The sequence below is a fragment of the Engystomops pustulosus genome, chromosome 1 (genome assembly GCF_040894005.1).
Source record: "Engystomops pustulosus chromosome 1, aEngPut4.maternal, whole genome shotgun sequence".
Taxonomy (NCBI): Eukaryota; Metazoa; Chordata; class Amphibia; order Anura; family Leptodactylidae; genus Engystomops; species Engystomops pustulosus.
The window spans coordinates 102,593,403-102,610,327 of record NC_092411.1 but is presented as its reverse complement, the minus strand read 5'-3'; the positions used below and the strand labels follow the sequence as shown (position 1 = coordinate 102,610,327).

Genomic DNA, 16,925 nt, shown 5'->3' with positions numbered 1-16,925 from the left:
GCCGCGTTTGTGAGACTCACATTGTGAGTATGCTACAGGTCTATCAAGGATACATTTTCTCACCTGCGTCCATCTTTTTAAAACCGCTGCTAAGACTTCCATGCCAGGGATGTAATGCACCCACGTGCTTAGAATACAACTGGATGTTCTATCAAAGTCAGCTTTTTTATATGTATGTTGAGGATGGAAAGAGTGCTTTTGTCCAGTGTCGTGCCGATGACGTATGAGAATGAGTTGCCGCATGTCTCTCCACAAATCCAAACACCCTGGATCGTAGGAAAGGGAGTTAACAGTGTCAGAAAGAAATAAGAATGAATTTCCACATCCATTCAGCGGTGTATTCAGAATGTTGCCACTTCACTACTGCATTATAAGAGTTTTCTAACTTGTATATGAAAGATTTCTGCAGACACAACACAATAAGAGCACATATGTTAAAAATAAGACTTTATTATTCTGGATGAACAGAAGAAGGCTTCTACCACATGGGAAGCTGGATCCACACTGTGTGCACAAATACATATCTTGCACATACATCTTATAGTCCAGTCATTTTCTAGAAAGCCATTATTCATCCTTTTCCACTTTTATCTGTATAAAGGCGTTTAGGTCAGGACAAAAGGATTTTCTGCCTCTACCTCCGCTGGTCAGATCCTCCCCTTCCCCTTCTCTTTCCCAGTTTGGATTGTAAAGATGCGGAGGTAGAAGCTGAATCTCTGTGGAAGGTAACCGATCAGACAGAGCGCCATAAACACGATTGGTTTTATTGCCATGCTTGGAGTGCGAGTCAATGCCGTAGCAGAGCCTGGTCAGCTCTGGTGCCCGGAAGCGAGGTGGACGGGCAACCCAGACCCCGGGCTCAGACAGACTGTCCTCTTCATCAGACATTAACTCCTCAGTCACACCCTCCCAAAGAGCTTGTTCTTCTGGTGGAAACTGCTGGATGCCCCATGAACGATTTGCAAAAAGCTGCAGAGAAACAATTTGTCCAGGTTAAAGTTTATTTTTGCTATGTTTTACATTTAATTGATATATTCCAATAACTTTAACCTTTATCTTTCCATTAACAGAGTTTATTTTTTTATGGGTATAGTCATTATATTATTATTTATCAATAGAAAAACGACTAGTTTCCTGGTTCTCAGTATTTTAAAAGGGGGTTCACACATATTACATAGAGAGACACAGATACATGGAGCTGTAAAATTAGAAGGAGAAAGTAAGCAGGCACTCCAGCGAGGGTAAACATGAAAAATATAAAAAAAAATTTTGGAAAAACATTAAAACCTAACTTTTAATCGTATAGTTAAAAGCCATGTGCACATGGGATCGGGAAAGCCATTGACGCGTTTTGGATATTACTCCTTAGTCATAGTGGCGTGGACATATATGGAAACAGTCGGCATTTAACAGGTAAGGAAACGCCCACAAGGGAAGGAAATAAGGAAATGACGTAGGAGAAACACTCCTTAGGAAAACGTAACATCAAGATAAGTTACAATATTAGTAGTAACATTAGAAAAAATGCATCAGATCAGATCTTAGATTTAAACCGTGGGGGTGACTGGTGTTCAGAGTTAATATCCAGAAAGCTTCTCTGGTAAGTAGAATTTTTCGCCAGTCTCCTCCCCGTTTCGGTGCAAAGACTTTTTCTATGATCGTAGCTGACATATGAGAGAAAGAATCATTATGGATAGTTTTGAAATGTTTGGCTACATTGGATACATTACGGAAAGATGTTTTATCCTCATCCTTAATGTGCTCATATAGACATGTTTTGAATTTTCTGGTTGTACAACCTACGTATTGTAAATGACAGTGAGTGCAGCTAATAAGGTACACTATATGGTGACTGTTACAGTTTACATATTTGTTGATGTTATAAGACGTGGGATGGGGGTGGCTATAGCTGCGAAAGGTAGTAGTTTTTAACATAAATTTGCAAGTATTGCATCTTGATTGTCCACATTTGAAATTACCTTTCAGATGAAGCCAAGTAGATACATTGATGCCTTGTGTACTGGAAAAAATATTAGGTGATACAATGTTGCCAATAGTAGTAGCTCGTTTGGCAACAAATTGAACTCCATTAGACAGTATTTGTTTTATTATGGGATCCTGATGCAGTAATGGCAAATTGTTTGAAATGATGCTGCGAACCATGGAAAAATCTTCACTATAGGTGGTACTAAACACTAATTTGTTTGTAGAAGATGCTTGTGCTTTGTTTTTTCTTGAAAATAGATAATCTGTGCGTGGTTTGCTAGCCACTGTGTGCTTGGCTCGTTCCAGGGTATGAGTTTTGTAACCCCTGTTATTAAATCGTTCATCCATAGTTTGGGTTTCTGTTAGATATGTGTCTGATGTAGAACAAGACCTACATGCCCTGATGTATTCACCCGCCGGTAAATTTCTGATGATATATTTAGGGTGACAAGAGTGCGCATGGAGAGTTGTATTACCTGAGGTGGGTTTCCTAAAGAGACGGGAAGAAACAGTATGTAAGGAAATGTGGCCTGTTAGCGTGATATCTAAAAAAATCAGTAGTTACAGCAGAGCCGGATTAAAGGGGGGGCGCACGGGGCGAGTGCCCCGGGGCCCCCACCACTTCGCCCCCTTAAATGGGCCCCCACTAAGTGTGGTGATTCGGGCGGTCCCATTGCCCGCAATCGCCCACTCAGTGCTCCGATATTTATACCGCTTGTCGCGCGGTAGCGGCGGCTGCCAGTACATGTGTGTCTATGGCAGCCGCCATAAAACACAGCGCACGGGATGTCGGCTTCGCTGTGCGGGCGGCGCGGAGTGTGACGTCACACTCCGCGCCGCCTGCAGGAGGATGCAGATATCCCGTGCGCTGTGTTTTATGGCGGCTGCCATAGACACACATGTTCTGGCGGCATCCCGAAAGAGGAGCAGGAGGTCGCCGCCCATCGTGGGAACGGGAGGTGAGTACAGATTTATTATTTTACTGGGGACTTGTTATGAATTATGGGGGGCTGTATTTATAACTGCTGGGCTGTATATTCATGAAAGGCTACTGTATATTCATGGGGGGTTGCTGTTTATTGGGGTGGCTACTGTATATTATTGGGGGGCTGTATATTCATGGGAGGCTACTGTATATCATTCGGGGGCTGTATGTATGACTTGGGGGCTGTTTATTCATGGGGGACATACTGTATATTATTAGGGGTTTATGTATAACTGGGGGGTCTCTATATTTATGGGGGGCTGCTGTATATTACCGGGGGGCTGTAGATATAACTGGGGGCTGTATATTCATAGGGGGATGCTGTATACTATTGGGGGCTGTATGTATAACTGGAGGGCTGTACATTCATGGGAGGCTGCTGTATATTATTGGGGGGGGGGGGTGTATGTATAAATGGGGGGCTGTATATTCATGGGGGGCTGCTGTATATTACGGGGGGGTTGTAGGTATAACTGGGGGCTGTATATTCATAGGGGGATGCTGTATACTATTGGGGGGCTGTATGTATAACTGGGGGGCTGTATATTCATGGGAGGCTGCTGTATATTATTGGGGGGGGTGTATGTATAAATGGGGGGCTGTATATTCATGGGGGGCTGCTGTATATTATTGGGGGGTGTATGTATAAATGGGGGGCTGCTGTATATTACGGGGGGGCTGTAGGTATAACTGGGGGCTGTATATTCATAGGGGGATGCTGTATACTATTGGGGGGCTGTATGTATAACTGGGGGGCTGTAATTATAACTGTGGGGGCTTTATATATCACCAGAGGGCTGTATAAATAACAGCAGGCTATATATATATATAACTTGGGGGCTGTACATATTAATTACTGAGGGATGTATGTTTATGAATTACTCTGGGTTGTATCTATTAATTACTGGGGGCTTTATATCTAATACTGGGGGATGTATATATTATTACAAGGGACTGTATATCTATTAATTACTGGGGGAATGTATACAATAATTACTATGGAATGTACATTTATATATTACTGGGGGCTGTAGACATCTATGTCAGATTGTGCGATCATGGACCCATTTACATTTTTGTGCATGATGCCTAAGGGGGAAACGTGTCTTACATGGATTACTGACTAAGGGGGGACCCTACCTATTCTATGGATGCTAAATGTGTACCCTGTCTGGGCTACATTCTGTAGAGGGGCCCCCACCAATCTTAATCCGGCCCTGAGTTACAGTATTAAAGTTATGGGTAAACCTGAGGTTTAGGGTATTATCGTTTATGTAACGTACAAAATTAGAAATGTTAGGTACATCGCCAGACCAAACAAGAATGCAATAGTCTATGTACCTTCCGTACCATCGGATAGAGGCAACGAAAGGATTGGAATCGGAGAAAATATGGAATTCTTCCCACCATGCCATATAAAGATTGGCTAGGGAGGGGGAAATTTAGCCCCCATAGGGCAACCTTGTACCTGCAAATAAAATTTGTTATCAAAAGAAAAGAAATTATGAGAAAGAAGAAATTTCAAAACATCCAAAATAAACCCCTGTAGCACATTAGAATAGTTACTATATCTGCTCATATGGTGAGCAACCGCTGTAACGGCTAGATTGTGTGGTATCGCCGTATACAGAGAGCATACATCACATGTGACCCAAACTGACTTCTCATCCCATTGAAAATTAGACATGATTTTTAGGACTTCCCGACTGTCCTTAATGTAACCCGGGATGCGTAATATAAGCGGTTGCAACATACTGTCCAGCAATTTGCCCAATTGTTCTGTGAGGGAACCCACTCCGGATATTATAGGTCGCATTGGAGGAGGGAAGACTTCTTTATGAACTTTAGGTAGGGTATACAGGATAGAAATTATGGGATGGGCTGGCAGTAGAGCTTCTATTGTTTTATCATCAAAAATATTCATAGCTTTACCCTCCTGTAGTAGTAGCATCATTTTTCTATGAATGCATTCTGTAGGGTTATCATCCAATTTTCCACCACGTCCCCCATGACGGCCACCTGGAGGATGCCCTTTGACCTCTGTGGGAACAGGAAGGAGAGAGGTTAAAAGTCCCCTCCCAGCATCCTCCCACCAGTGTTCTTCCTGTTCCCACAGGGTCAGGATGGAGAGAAGATCTCTCCTTGCATCATCCAGGTGTAAGGGGGGACGCAAACACTAACCGTCGGGCGGTCCTCGACCAAGCCACGCAGGTCGGGTCCATGGGCGGCTCCGGCCCTCCCTGGTCATCCCCGTCCGGCCTGGTAAGCACCGCTCGTCCCGCTGGCAGCGGCGCCTAAGGGAGAGCGGTGGCGCTCCGTGAGCCTTAAATCCCGGTGTGTCGCGCGGAGGCAGATGACGACTTCCGGCGCGACCGGAAGTGACGCTCCGATGCCGGGTCCCGGAGCATGAACGCCGGCTGCAGCCTTCAACAGGGGGATGGGCTCCCCTAGAAGGTATTTAAGTCAGGTTTTTGCGGGTACACGTTGATCTGAGGTCTAAGATCACAGTTTGTTCTGGACTCTCGTGCAGCCGTGTGTTTTGTCTCCCTGCCGTCACAGCCATGTCTGAAGAGGCAGATGCAGGCTCTCTCCACCCGCTGGTACTTGTAAGTGCGCTGGAGGTGTCCTCCACATGCTATATGTGTAAATATTTGTGTGTTTTTTACGGTCTCCTGCAACAAATTCTCCTCCTTCCCTTCCAGGAGGAATCTGGTGGAAAGGGGAAAGGCAAGGAGGAGAAGCAGGAGAAAGGGGGCAAAGTGGCGAGATCCAAATCAAAATCATCTGATGTTCAGAGCAGAAGATGTAATATGTGCATTAGCAAGTTACCTGATACGCATAAGAAACCGATATGTAAATCTTGCATAGATAAAATTATTGAGAGATGAAAAAACCTCCTTTATGGATGAGATTAAAGGGGTATTCCAATATGGGCATTTACATTTAATTAAATTCATTTGCCTTATATAAACATTTCTTCAATTGGATGTTAAGTAAAAAAAATTTCCTGTATGAAGATAATTTCTCATAAATGAGGTTATGTTGTCCCTTAGAAACGAGATAGCTTCCTCGGATACGACCACGTCACACTCTGGCAGCAGTGGCCAGACTTGCGCTATAGAGTCCTGCCCAACCACTAGGATTCAGCAATCATTACCATAGGATGGCTGTGCGACATGTTGTAACTCCCGGACATTTTATATACAATAACCTTTTGTTTCTTTGTGCACTCAATCCATCAGAGGTGGCCGTATCTGAGGAAGCAATCTCGTTTCTAAGGGACAAAATGTCTACATTTGAGAAATTATCTTCACACAGGAACATTTTTTTTAATAACATCTAATTGAAGAAATGTTTACATATGGCAGATTAATGAAACTGAATGTGAGTGCCCAGATGAGAATACCCCTTTAAGGAGTTTATCGAAGAAAAATTTGTATCCCTCGCCTCAACCTCTCAGGCTCTTCAGGGTCCCTCCCCTAAAAGAGCCCGTATGGATCCAGATTTAGCCACTCCGGTATCAGATTCAGATGTTTCTGAATCTCCGTCATGTTCTTATAGAGATTCAGAAGTAACACATTCTGACTTACAAGAATCTGAAGCCAGGTATCTGTTTCCTATTGAAGAAATGGAAAGACTACTCAAAGCAGTAAGGGATACTCTAAACATTGAAGATATAATCCCTCCTAGATCAGTCGAAAAGGATCTCTTTGGAGGACTGAGGACTAAAAAGCGAAGGGTCTTTCCTGTCAATGATACTTTGAAAGATCTTATTACGGCAGAATGGCAAGAACCCAAAAAGAAAATAACGGTTTCCAAAAATTTCAAGAAACTACTTCTGTTCGAACCTAATGATTCGAAGATCTGGGACGCCTGTCCTAAAGTGGACGTACAAGTCTCCAAGGTATCCAAGAAGATGGATTTCTAGAAGAAGCCGGGGAGACCAGGCGAAACACGTGTCGGGACACTATTAATTTATCCATGATCACAGTTTAGGGACAGATTCTATTAGGGACAGCAGCAAATCAAAAATAATAGAAATTAGCTACCAGTGTACCAAATAACTGTTAGCCTCAACGGCGTGAGCACACGCCAGCTGAGACGACTGGTCAACGCTGCAGCAGTGAAGGAGACGCGGCACATATACAACATAGCCGCGATCCTATTACTATCTACTGCTGGCGCGACACAGCACCGCTAGTCAGGGAGCGACACATTCATATATCATCACGATCGCTCTCTTGAAAACCATAACAGATGTTATCACCGCAGCACATCAGGCTGCGAGTTAACACTGGAGCTGTTTAATTCTAACTCCTGTCCCTATTCCCTGATCCCCACACAAGGGATAAGTGGGATAAAGATTAAACTCGGGAGGGTAAAATAAATTATAAGGGCACCCATACCCGTTTTCAATACCCGGGGTGTACACATATCACCCTTGTGACTTGGATATAAATAAGGCAGTTTATAATACTGTTACACTAGAAGTTATCAGACCAGCATGAGTATGTACTCAAGTATTTTAAATAATTAATAAAAGTGAAATTTTAAAATTACACTCACACCTTTATCCTTCTATCCCTTTTCCTTTCCCCCATATTTCCCACCCCCTTCCCCCTGCTGTGGTTATCAGATTTTCAGCTAAAGAAGGGGCCCTATCCAACGCATCAAGGAGAGTGCTTTGGCTAAAGCAATGGGGAGGAGACATACGTTCCAAAAACAAAATTGTGAGGAATCCCCTTTTCAGGCGAGTTAGTCTTCGGCCCGGACCTCGATGCCATTCTGGAGAAAGCTGCCGACAAGAAGATGGGGTTTCCGGAAAATCGACCTGACACCAAAAGAAAATTTTTTCGTGGCCCCAAGGACCAAAGGGAGAGCTACAGAGGGAAGGGCAAACAAGGCCGTTGGAGCTTTCCCAAGGGAGGCAGAGGTCATGGCTTCTTGTTCTCCTCAAACAGTGACCCATCCAAAAGTAAGAAGCAGTGACGCCAGGGTTGGGGGAAGACTCAAGTTTTTTACTTCTCAGTGGGAGAAGATAACATCAAATCTCTGGGCAAGAGACATTGTAAAAAATGGTTACAGAATAGAATTCTCCCGTCTTCCCCCACAAAGATACTTCTGTCCATCTTCATCATCTCCTTCTACACAGGTCACCATCTGGCAGGAGGTCCAGAACCTGCTACAACTGGGGGCCATCCTGAGAGTTCCGCTCAATCAAGAGGAACAAGGTTTCTACTCCCCTCTGTTCACAGTGAAAAAGCCCAACGGATCGAACCGCCTCATAATAAACTTGAGAGGATTAAATCGCTTCATAATATACAGACGCTTCAAGATGGAGTCGGTAAGATCTGCTATACCCCTCATCCACCAAAACTCCTTTATGTGCACCATAGACCTAAAGGACGCCTATTATCACGCTCCTATCCATCCTTCCTCTCAGAAATATTTAAGATTCTCTGTTCTTTCCTTGGAAGGGGTAACTCACCACTTTCAATTTTGTGCACTACCCTTCGGAATATCTTCCGCTCCCAGGGTATTTTCCAAACTGATGATAGAGGTGGTGGCTTTCTTAAGAAATCAGGAAGTGTCTGTCGTTCCCTACCTAGACGACTTTCTGATTATAGCCAATACCAGCTTAGACCTAGTCAGGTCTCGGGATTTCACGATTTCTACACTCACAAGTCTGGGGTGGATCGTCAACTTTCAGAAGTCAAGTCTTTCCCCCCTTACCCAGATAAAATTCTTGGGGGTAATCTTAGACTCATGTCATCAAATCTGTTCTCTTCCGCAGGACAAGAAGGACAACATCAGACACCTCGTACCATCATTCAGAAAAAAGCCAAGTGTTTCAATCCGGACAGCTATGAAGCTTTTAGGACAGATGACCAGTATCAGCCAGTATCCCAGCAGTATCATGGTGCCAAAACCATTCCAGATCTCTCCAAAACTGGATCCTTTCATCCTGGGACAGATCACCAAGAGGCTTAGAGAAAAGGGTCCAGATCCCGCTGAGTGTGAGACGAGATCTTCTGTGGTGGCTAAGTACAAGGAACTTAGGAAGGGGCGTCCCATGGATCCAACAGCCCTTGATTACCAACCAGGCCGATGCAAGCAAGTCAGGTTGGGGCGCTTGTTTCCAAGATCAGTTGGTACAGGGTCAATGGACTCAGGAAATCAATGCCAAATCCTCCAACTTCAGAGAATTACGTGCGGTTTGGGAAACTCTGAGATCCAACAGGTCTCACCTAAGGAATTCACACCTCCTGATATTATCCGACAACACCACCACTGTATCATATCTGAGGAGACAAGGGGGAACCAGGTCTCCGGATTTACTGGCCCTATCACAGAAGATCTTCAAATGGGCAGAGGACAATTGCCAATCTCTCTCTGCGACCCATCTTCGTGGAAGAGAGAATCTAACAGCAGACTTCCTGAGCAGAAAAACACTCTTACCGAACGAATGGTGCCTAAAGCAGGAGATTTACGACCATCTGATCACCTTATGGGGACAACCACTCATAGATCTGTTTGCCTCAAGAGAGAATACAAAGTGCAACCTTTTTTATTCTCTAGACACAAGAGAACCTTTCTCGACTCTGGACGCATTCAGCCATACTTGGGACCAGCCACTAGCATATGCCTGTCCCCCAATTCCCCTGATTTCAAAGGTGCTACGCAAAATCTACCTGGACAAGGCCAGGGTAATACTAATCTGCCCGAACTGGAGGAAGAAGAGTTGGTACCCTCTTCTGAGATCCATGGCTCTTCAGGAACCCATCCTACTTCCTCCGGAGAACGATTTCCTATTCCAAGGCCCAGTTCTTCATCCAAGGCCGAGCTACTTCGACCTATCGGCATGGATCCTGAAAGGGAACTCCTGTTAAGGAAGGGTCTTTCATCAAAGGTGGTGAACACTCTACAGGCGAGTAGAAAACCAGTGCCATATATCATAAAATATGGAAAAAAATTTGTATCTTTTTGTGGGGATAAACCTCCATCACAAGATAACCCTAATGTCTTTCAGGTGTTGGAGTTCCTGCAAGCTGGATTAGAAAGGGGTCTATCCACAAGCACTTTAAAAGTGCAGGTGTCTGCCCTTGGTGCCTTTCATGACTGCTGCCTTATGGACAATAGGTGGGTAAAAAGATTCATAAGATTTATATTTGGTAGACACTGGTGGGAGGATGCTGGGAGGGGACTTTTAACCTCTCTCCTTCCTGTTCCCACAGAGGTCAAAGGGTATCCTCCAGGTGGCTGTCATGGTGGACTAGTGGAAACTGATTTACCGGTAGGTTTCTAAATCTTAATTTCTATAGGTGGAAGAATCTTGTAGCATGGACATAATTTCTTGGGCATATAGGTCTGAATCTAAGACTACAACAGAGCCGCCTTTGTCGGCATTTCTAACCACTATGTGTGGATTGTGTTTTAGTGCACGTAAGGCTCGTTGTTCTCCAGAAGTGAGATTATTTTTATGTGAGTCCTATATTTCAGACGATTTTTTAAGGTCTCTTTCTACAGCTGTTTGAACAATGTCCATAGCCGGAGTCCTAGTTTGTATAGGATAAAAAAATGGATTAGACCATGGAACTTTGTGACAGGTATTGTGAACTTGAGTGACTGGATCCTGGTTTTCCGTCATAAGAGTATTAAGACTTGACACCAAAATTTGATCACTTAGATTGAAATCCAAGGGAAAAAGTGTAGATCCACGTTTGTTGAGATCAGGTAAGGCATTATTGATAGGACTGGTAGAAATTTCCGAATCAAAAAAGTGGCGTTTGACAGTGATGAGTCTAATGAATCTGTTGACATCGCGAATAGTGTTGTATAGATTCATGCGACAGGTGGGAGCGAAATTCAGTCCTTTAGCAAGTACTTGCATTTGTTTTGTGAGTATGCAAGCCGACATGTTTACAACACTATTAGAGGTCGAATTGGTTACTTGTTGTTCTGAGATTTGTGGTGTTGTGCCCTTGTTTTTATGTTTGCGACCTGCTCTCCTCCTGTATCTTTTGTTTTCGTAGAGACTCCCTCGTTTTTTGTGAATGAGGTTAATATGTTTATTTGGCATGGTGGGAAGAATTCCATATTTTCTCTGATTCCAATCCTTTCGTTGCCTCTATCCGATGGTACGGAAGGTACATAGACGATTGCATTCTTGTTTGGTCTGGCGATGTACCTAACATTTCTAATTTTGTACGTTACATAAACGTTAATACCCTAAACCTCAGGTTTACCCATAACTTTAATACTGTAACTACTGATTTTTTAGATATCACGCTAACAGGCCACATTTCCTTACATACTGTTTCTTCCCATCTCTTTAGGAAACCCACCTCAGGTAATACAACTCTCCATACGCACTCTTGTCACCCTAAAGATATTATCAGAAATTTACCAGCGGGTGAATACATCAGGGCACGTAGGTCTTGTTCTACATCAGACACATATCTATCAGAAACCCAAACTATGGATGAACGATTTAATAACAGGGGTTACAAAACTCATACCCTGGAACGAGCCAAGCACACAGTGGCTAGCAAACCACGCACAGATTATCTATTTTCAAGAAAAAACAAAGCACAAGCATCTTCTACAAACAAATTAGTGTTTAGTACCACCTATAGTGAAGATTTTTCCATGGTTCGCAGCATCATTTCAAACAATTTGCCATTACTGCATCAGGATCCCATAATAAAACAAATACTGTCTAATGGAGTTCAATTTGTTGCCAAACGAGCTACTACTATTGGCAACATTGTATCACCTAATATTTTTTCCAGTACACAAGGCATCAATGTATCTACTTGGCTTCATCTGAAAGGTAATTTCAAATGTGGACAATCAAGATGCAATACTTGCAAATTTATGTTAAAAACTACTACCTTTCGCAGCTATAGCCACCCCCATCCCACGTCTTATAACATCAACAAATATGTAAACTGTAACAGTCACCATGTAGTGTACCTTATTAGCTGCACTGTCATTTACAATACGTAGGTTGTACAATCAGAAAATTCAAAACACGTCTATATGAGCACATTAACCCCTAGGCGCACCAGGACGTTATAGTACGTCCCCGGGGCTAGAGACTTAGCGCACGGGGACGTTCTATAACGTCCTGCTTCTGGCACCGGCTCACGAACGGAGCCGGTACCAGAAGCAGTGGCTGTCAGCTGTCTAGTACAGCTGACAGCCTGCGCTAACACCCGCGATCGGAGCCGGCTCCGATCGCGGGTGTTAACCCCTTACACGCCGCGGTCAAGCATGACCGCGGCGTGTAAGGGTGTTTGCGCTGTGGATCGGATCCCCCGTGCCGCTTACCGGGGGATCCAATCCACTTCTGGGCAGCTCCGAGGACTGGCATGTGCCCCGGAGCTGCCCGGTCTCCATGGCAGCCAGACCCCTTCCGGGTCTGACTGTAAACTGTATGAGCATGCGCAAGCTTGCTCAGACAGTTTACACTGCTCTACAATAAAATAGTATTGTAGAGCAGTGTATTGAACTTAAACCAGTGATCAGAGCATCACTGGTTCAAGTATGTATAATTAAAAAAAGTCAAAAACACTAAAGTTAATACATTAGAATAAATAAAAAATAAATGCATTAAAATATAAGCCCCTAAAATGTCACTTTCCTTTAAAAACACTTAATAAAGTATAAAAAACACAAAAAACCCCTGCATATTTGGTATTGCCGTGTCCGTAACAATCTGTATAATAGAACAGAATCGTTACTGGACCCGCACGGTACATGCCGTAGAAAAAAAACGCAAAAACGTTCCGAAAAAAGATTTTTTTAATTAATACCTTATAAAAAAAGGTTCTAAAAAGTAATTTAAAAAATGTTATGCACTCCAAAATAAGCCCACTCTTCTCGCAAAAAATAAGCCCCTAACCAGATTTGTCAGCCGAAAATTAAAAAAGTTATGCATATGAAAAGATGGTGATGCTAAAATGAACAAGATTTTCTCCAAATTGGTTTTTATTCAGTACAATTGAATAAAATACACAAAACCCCCACATATTTGGTATCCCTGCGTCCGTAACAATCTGCATAATAAAACAGAATCGTTATTAGATCCGCAAAGTGAACCCCGTAAAAAAAACAAAAAAAAAAGCTCCAGAAAAAATATCATTTTCAATTAATACCCTATAAAAATGCTCTAAAAAGTGATTTAAAAAATGTTATGTACTCTAAAATAAGACCACTAAAAAGAACAATCTTTCTCGCAAAAAATAAACCATAAAACAGATTTGTGAGGCGAAAAATAAAAAAGTTATGCATATGAAAGACGGTGATGCTAAAATTAACAACATTTTTGCCAAAATACTTTTTATTCAGTAAAAATGGGAAAAAATAAAAAATCTATATACATGAGGTCTTTTTGTAATCGTAGCGACCCATAGAATAAAAATAATATACTATTTTTATGGTATGGTAAACGGCCAAAAAAAACCCCATAAAAATCTTCCTGAAAAGTGATGATTTTCATTTCCTCCACCAACAAAGAGTTAATAAAATCTCACCAATTAGCCTATAGATTCCCCCAAATTACGTACCAGAAAAGTGCATCTCATGTGGCAAAAGAAATAAGCCCCTATAGGTCCACATTAAAAAAAAGAAAAAAAAAATTATAGTCTGTACAATGTGACATAGCAAATCTGCTCTGCATGGCGCCTCCTTCCCTTCTATGCCCGGCCGTGCGCCCATACAGCAGGTTACCACCACATATGGGGTATCCGTGTACTCGGGAGAGATTGGGTAACAAACTTTGTGGAGCCTTTATTCATTTAATCCATTGTAAATGTTTAATTTTCCACCCAAAATGGGTGTATTGTGAAAAAATATTACAATTTGCAGACAGCACCTCCATTTTGTTTTAACCCCTATAAAACACGTAAAGGGTTAACAAACTTCTTAAAAGTGGTTTTTCATACGTTGAGGTGTGTAGTTTCCACAATGGGGTAATTTACGAGTCTCACTATTATTTAGGCCTCTCAGTGTCAATTAGAAGTTGAGCAGGTTCATCTAAATACGGGTTTTGGTGATTTTACAAAAAAATGGCACCTAAATTCTGAGCCTCATAACATTCTAGTAAAATATGTGGAATCTTAAAAAACCATGCCAACATAAAGCAGACATTTGGAAAATGTAAGTTATGAATTTATTTGGGAGCTATGACTATCTGCATCAAAAGTAGAGAATTTAGAATGTTGAAAATAAAGAATTTTTCCAAATTTTTGCCAAATTTTGTTTTTTTTCATAACTAAACACAAAAGATTTCATCCAAATTTTTAAACTAATTTGAAGTACAATGTGTCACGAGAAAACAATCTCAAAATCCCCTGGATATCTCATAGCGTTCCAATACTATAACCACTTATAGTGACACAGGTCAGTCCCGTAGGGGTTAAGGATGCGGATAAAACATCTTTCCGTAATGTATCCAATGTAGCCAAACATTTCAAAACTATCCATAATGATTCTTTCTCTCATATGTCAGCTACGATCATAGAAAAAGTCTTTGCACCGAAACGGGGAGGAGACTGGCGAAAAATTCTACTTACCAGAGAAGCTTTCTGGATATTAACTCTGAACACCAGTCACCCCCACGGTTTAAATCTAAGATCTGATCTGATGCATTTTTTCTAATGTTACTACTAATATTGTAACTTATCTTGATGTTACGTTTTCCTAAGGAGTGTTTCTCCTACGTCATTTCCTTATTTCCTTCCCTTGTGGGCGTTTCCTTATCTGTTAACCCCTTCCCGACATTTGACGTACTATTACTGCATGGCGGGAGGTGCGTTCCCGCAATATGCAGTAATAGTACGTCAAACTTCTGGCCCTGGCTCCTGAATGGAGCCGGGGCCAGAAGCTGCGGGTGTCGGCTATATATTATAGCCGACACCCTCCTCTAACACCCGCGATCGGAGATTTCTCCGATCGCGGTGTTAACCCCTAACACGCCGCGGTCGCGCTGACCGCGGCGTGCTAGGGGCATTTAACTAGATTCGGACCCCCCCGCGGCGCTTACCGGGGGGGTCCCGCTCCTCTGATCGCAGCCCCGGGACTGCCGGTGCCCGGGGCTGACCGATCTCCTTCCGCTCAGTGTTTCACATAATACAGTGTAATACATCTGTATTACACTGTATTAGGTGAAGAATAGCTTGAACAAGTGATCAGTGGATCACTTGTTCAAGCTAACCTGTAAAAGTAAAGAAAAAAGTTAAAAACACTGAATAAACACAATTTTTAATAAAAATAATTAATTAAATAGAGTTAAAGTCCCCTAAACACAAACATTCCCTATACACATCTAATAAAGTAAAAATACCTGAAAATCACCAAAACCCCCCACATATTTGGTATCGCCGCGTCCGAAACAATCTGTACAATAAGTTAGAAACATTATTGGACCCGTACGGTGAACACCGTAAAAACAAAACCCGAAAAACTCGCCAAAAATATACATTTTCATAAAATCCCTTCACAAAAATGTTCTAAAAAGTGATCAAAAAAAGTTATGTGCCCCAAAATGGTACCAATTGAAAGAACAACTCAACACGTAAAAAATAAGCCCTAAACTAGCTCTGTCAACCAAAAAATATTAAGGTTAAGTTCCCGAAAAGATGGCGATGCAGAAACAAAATGAGATTTCCTCTATATTAGTTTTTCTCCAGTAAAATTGTAAAAATAAATGAAAAACTATATAAATGAGGTATCACCGTAATCGTAGTGATCTATAGAATGAAAATATTATAGTATTTTTAGTGTATGGTGTACGACCCCCAAAATATACAAAAAAAAAGAAACCCCAAATTGACAATTTTCTTTTCCTCCATACATTAAAGAGTTAATGAAATCTCATCGAAAAGCTACAGATCCACTTAAATGAAGTATTTGTAAAGTGCATCTCATGTCGCAAAAAAATAAGCCCTTATATGTCCAAATTGCCAAAAAAATAAAGATTGTATAGCCAATAAAAAGTGACAATGCATAATCTGCTCTGAATGGCGCAGCTTCCCTTCCATGCCCTGGGGTGTGCCCATACAGGAGGTTAACACCACATATGGGGTATTGTTATACGCGGGAGAGATTGGGGATCAAATTTTGAGGAGCGTTTTGGAATTTTATCCACTGAGAATTTGTACATTTTATGAAAAACACATTCATTTAGCCAAATAAAATGCAATTTCGAAATTGCATCCGATTTTGTTTTAACCCCTGTAAACCAATTAAAGGGTTAACAAACTTCATAAAAGTTGTTTTACGTACGTTGAGGGGTTTAGTTTCTATAATGGGGTAATTTATCGGGTTTTACTTTATTTAGGCCTCTCAAAGTGACTTGAAACCTGAGCAGGTCCCTCAATAGCAGGATTTTGCTTTTTTTATGAAAATGTGAAAAATTGCACCTAACGTTCAAAGCCCCATAACATCTTACAAAAATAAGAGTATGCATAAAAAACCACGGAGGTATAAAGTAGACATTCGGTGAATGTTAGTTATTACGTTTTTTGGTGTTATGACTCATGTGTGGAAAAAGTAGAAAATTTAGAATTTCGAAAATTGCTAATTTTTCCAAATTTTCACCAAATATCTGATTTTCTCATAAATAAATGCAAAACATACCACCAAAATTTTTTAACTAACATGAAGTACAATGTGTCACGAGAAAACAATTTCAAAATCACTTGGATATGTTAAAGCGTTCCAAAGTTATAACCACTTATAGTGACACAGGGCAGATTTGAAAAAATGGGCCGTGTCAGGAAGGTGAAAAGTGGCTTCAGCGTTAAGGGGTTAAATGCCGACTGTTTCCATATATGTCCACGCCACTATGACTAAGGAGTAATATCAGAAACGCGTCAATGGCTTTCCCGATCCCATGTGCACATGGCTTTTAACTATACGATTAAAAGTTAGGTTTTAATATGTTTTT

General features: G+C 41.8%; 1 protein-coding gene across 4 annotated transcripts in view; it reads right to left on the bottom strand.

Moving 5' to 3' along the window:
• Positions 1-430: 430 nt before the first annotated feature.
• The window catches only part of C1H14orf93 (chromosome 1 C14orf93 homolog), a 32,535-nt gene continuing 16,040 nt past the window's right edge, over positions 431-16,925 (bottom strand). For all 4 annotated transcript variants that reach the window (XM_072150455.1, XM_072150462.1, XM_072150477.1 and 1 more), the window contains exon 7: positions 431-969. In XM_072150455.1, the coding sequence (XP_072006556.1) occupies positions 568-969 (402 nt within the window). In that variant the 3' untranslated portion in view covers positions 431-567. The remainder of the gene's footprint in view (positions 970-16,925) is intronic.